Source organism: Salvia splendens, chromosome 13, assembly GCF_004379255.2.
Source record: "Salvia splendens isolate huo1 chromosome 13, SspV2, whole genome shotgun sequence".
NCBI lineage: Eukaryota > Viridiplantae > Streptophyta > Magnoliopsida > Lamiales > Lamiaceae > Salvia > Salvia splendens.
In genome coordinates this window covers 7,639,106-7,643,525 of record NC_056044.1, presented here as the reverse complement: position 1 = coordinate 7,643,525, position 4,420 = coordinate 7,639,106, and the positions used below count along the sequence as shown (strand labels likewise).

At 33.3% G+C, this 4,420-nt stretch overlaps 1 protein-coding gene across 1 annotated transcript; it reads right to left on the bottom strand.

Moving 5' to 3' along the window:
* Window positions 1-2,746: 2,746 nt before the first annotated feature.
* Window positions 2,747-3,663, bottom strand: LOC121760424. The gene is made up of 3 exons (XM_042156095.1): window positions 3,579-3,663; window positions 3,383-3,501; window positions 2,747-3,286 (listed from the first exon to the last, which is right to left on the bottom strand). The coding sequence occupies exons 1-3, from the start codon at window positions 3,661-3,663 to the stop codon at window positions 2,747-2,749; spliced, it is 744 nt and encodes a 247-aa protein (XP_042012029.1).
* Between the last annotated feature and the right edge of the window lie 757 nt (window positions 3,664-4,420).

The window sequence follows — 4,420 nt, the reverse complement described above, 5'->3', positions numbered from 1 at the left end:
TTTGGATGTGGCCAATCCTTTGCCTTTCAATCTCTCGTAACCACCTTTTGCATAATGGTTTGCTTAATGGTGAATTATTATCAAGATCTTCCATGTCCTCTTTTGTGCCTATATAAGGCTTAGAGTTATAGAGAGGAAACACACCAACAAATCATTCTCTCTTCTCTCTAACTCTCAAGCATTCTAGTTCGCACTTAGGAGCATTGCATTGCTCGGTTCTCGCCTTCAATTCAAGTTCGCCGGTGCCTACGAGTTTGAGGTGCTTCAACTCGGTAGGAGGAAAGTCGTTTCATCTTTGGGGACGTTGCGCCAATCCGTGAGCACTAGCCGGGGCGTATCTCGTCTTGCGGAGAGAGGGATACCTCGACTCGACTTAAAGAAGACCATAGTTTGCATATTCTTCTTTTATTGTACTTACTTTGTTTTATTTACCTTCTAGTTTGTTGTTCTTTTGTGATAGCAAGAGTTTGCCCGGGTAAAGGCTGCAATATTTCCAACAATTGAATGGTGTAATAAGCATATGGAATAATGTAATAAACTATTTGAATGAAGTATGTGTAGAAGCATTTGAACTCCTACTTGAATGAAGTAAAAACCTTGTCCAATGAAGTAATAACGTTTTTGAATGAAGTAATAAACCTACTAGAATGAATTGTATTTTTTAAACTGAATAAATTAAAAACCCAGTTCAATGAATTCGAATGAAGCATGTGTTGAATCATTTCAAAACTTACTGGAAGTAAGTAAAAACATACTGTAGTTTCAAGGTATTACGTACCCAAAATGAGATTTCCACCATCACTATTCTGAAATGTTGATGTAGTATGTAATTTAAGTTTAAATCCACTGAGTATTCAACTTTTGAAAGTATTTCTAAGAAAGGAAACGGTGTATACATAGGGAAAGCCGTGTGCAATGGAAATAGAATGAAGTAATAAACCTACTACAATGAAGTAAAATGAGCTTGTAATGAAGACCGAAATAATTTACACATTACAGCATCTCATCAAAAAACTAGATCTGATGGCCCTAATTTAGTCTCTAGTTAGGTCTTTTAAAAATAATTCGACATTGATCACAACTCTTGTAAATAATTATAAATCATGAAATCAATAAAAGAACACAAAAATTGTTAGTAATTAATTAATTTAATATTTTTAGGGGTGAGCATTCGGGTTTCGGTTCGGTTTTATGCCCAAACCGAACCAAACCCGAAAAATCGAATTTAGTTCAAAACCAAACCGAATCGAACCCGAAAAATCGAAAAACCAAAAATCGAACTTCAAAAAGCAAACTAAACCGAAAAATTTAAATCATATGAAAAAACCGAAAAACCGAAAAATATGTATATATATTAATATATATAATATATTTTATTTTATATAATAGAATATAAATATATACTATAATATAAAATTAATAGAATATATCATACATATTATATAGAATATATTAAAAGAATATATATTTATTATATAATATATTAATTTAATAGAATATATATATAATATTATATTTAAAATATAATTCGGTTATTCGCTTTTTCGGGTCGGTTTTTTTCGCTCGAACCGAATCGAAAAATAAAAAATCGAACCAAATTTCAAAATTTCGGTTTGGATATCCGGTTTTTGATTTTTTTGCTTACCCCTAAATATTTTATATAAATCTAAAAATTAGGGCGGAAAAAATGACTAAAATTAAAATACTAATTTATAAAAATTTCATACTCCCTCCGTCTTCCATTAGATGTCACACTTTGATTTGCACGGGTTTTAAGAAATGTAATCGTGAGTGTGTTGAAAAAGTTAGTGGAATGTGAGTCTTACTTTTATGTATTAGTTTTATAATAAAATTTGAGTGAGAAATGACGGATGGACTAAAAAGGAAAATAGTGACATTTAATTTGCGTAGTACAATATAAACTATACTCCCTCCGTCCCATGCTACTCGCACTTTTCATTTTAGGCCGTAAATTTGGGATTGATTTTTTTGTGTAATTAAAAAAGAATTTTAGGTGTAATGAGACATCACTTAATAAAAGAGCTCTTAACTTAAACTAACATATTAATTAAATGCATTAATTCTAACTTAAATTATAAATAGTGTAAGGACTTTGTGACGAGCCGAAAAGCAAACGTGCGAGTAGCACGGGACGGAGGGAGTACATAATTAGGTAGAGAATTACAATTAATTTTAGAAATACATAATGAGCAACTACAAAATAATAAACTTATAGCAAATGACTTAATTGTACACATATATAACTTGTACTCCACCCTAAATTACAAACCTACTAATATATGCAATGATTAATGCAATAAATTAATATGGTGAAACGCAAATAAATCAAATAATCAATCATCCATTCTAATAGTATATTTTATAGCATATATTACTGATTATGAAATGATGATATCTAATGCCCAATGTTATGGATGGCGTATGGCGGCTTACGGCGGTGAGCCCAAAAACCGCCACAGGGATATGGCGTATCAGTATGGCGGGATATGGCGGTCGATAAATACATTAATAAAATATTAATAATATATGTATATATAAATTCAAAAAATTAGAAAATAATAAAAATTGTAATATATCAAGTTATCAACTATTAAAACAATAAATAAAGCATAAAGTCATAAGCAATTATATAATATGCCTACTATTATGTCTTAGTTCAACAATCAAAATATAAAGTAATCATCACAAATTCATAATACATATCAAATCTAAATTAAAACCATCCTCAATCATCACCATCCCCAACATAGTCATCCTCCACAAGATAGTTATCCTCATCCTCATCGATATCATCGTCCTCCAACGAAGTAGATCCTTCTTCTTCATCCCCAACTTCTTCATCTTCCAATTCTTCATCCACAAGCTCTCTTTCTTCAATCACTGTCGCCAATCTGCCTTTCCCTAATTGGCCTTTCCCTTTTCTAGATGTGGTTGTGGTGCTTGAGGCTTTCCTAGAACTTGATGATGTAGAAGCTTCTTTTCTTTTCTTAGACCTAGTATATGTGATAGGCTCTCCAATCCCCGACGACTCGTAGACAGTATCCCAATCAAGTGAATCTCCATCAAAAACTCTATCACTGCCTTCACCATTAGCACCATCCAACTCTCCAACCAACCACTCATTACAGTGATCAATGTAATCGAGTGAAATAGGATCGAGTGTATGTCTTTTGTCGTATCTCTCATTCAATTTTTGGTTATATTTTACGTAAACCAAATCATGCATCTTTTGATGCTCGAGCCTATTTCTCTTTTTCGAATGAATCTGTCACATAAATATAATAATAGGTCACATAATTATAATATTATATTAGAAGTTTAAAATTGAAAACCAAAATATAATAAAAGATTTGTCAATTACCTGCTCAAAAACACTCCAATTGCGCTCACACCCGGAAGCACTACAAGTCAAGCTTAAAACCTTCAGCGCGAATTTTTGCAATAGCGGCGCTGAGGCGCCATGTAAACTCCACCAATCAGCTACAAAGCCAAATAAAGTTCCTAGATTAGAAATTAGAATTCAAAAATTTAATGGAGTTAAGTTTAAAGATTCTTACCAGGAGGCATCTCATTTATTTGCTCTTTTGCAATATCTGAAGCAAATAAGCCTGCTGCAGCTTTGTAAATTTCCAACTGCTTCATTGTCTCTTTTTGATCTTATTTCTTTGGCACCACTCGTTTGATGCATTCAAACAACCCTGAAGTTATCTCAGCATCAAATCGCATTTCCGGATTATTATAAAAGATGGCGGGATTCAAAAAGTGGCCAGCTGCATGTAATGGCCTATGGAGTTGGCAATCCCACCTTCTATCAATGATCCCGAAAACTTTAGAGTATCTTTGCTCATTCCCATCAAAAGACTTAACAATTGTTTCTTTTGTCTTCTCCATTGCCTCATAAATATGGCCCATTGCCGGTTTGCTTTCACCATCTACCAATCTATGAACCCCTACAAGGGGAGCCATAACCTTGAGAATGTAAACCACATTCTTCTAGAAAGAAGAATATTATGTTGTCCTAGCTGCTTCCTTCCCCTTAGCTTCTTTTGAAAGCTTGTTTTGGATCCACTCATTAGAAATAAACATTTTCCTAATGTTATGTTTCTCCTTTTGCAGCCTTTCTAATGATAAAAAGGATGTAGCAAACCGAGTGATGGCCGACCTCACCAAGTCATTCTTCTTTGTGAAAGTTCTCAACAATTGTAATGTAAAACCGTGGATATAAATATAGCCAACAAGACTAATAGCCCTTCGAATTTTTCTTTAAATGACTGGAATCTTACCAATGTCCTCAAGCATGAGGTCTATGCAGTGAGCTGCATATGGAGTCCAATAAAGATGTTTTCTCTTTTCCATCAACATCTTTTCAGCGGCTACATAGTTACTCCCATTGTCGGTT

Coding starts and splice junctions, on each gene's coding strand:
- LOC121760424 (XM_042156095.1), bottom strand. CDS start 3,663: ATGAAGCAGTTGGAAATTTACAAAGCTGCAGCAGGCTTATTTGCTTCA. Junction 3,502..3,578: donor AATAAATGAGATGCCTCCTG/GTAAGAATCTTT, acceptor TTGGCTTTGTAG/CTGATTGGTGGAGTTTACAT. Junction 3,287..3,382: donor ATTGGAGTGTTTTTGAGCAG/GTAATTGACAAA, acceptor TTTATGTGACAG/ATTCATTCGAAAAAGAGAAA.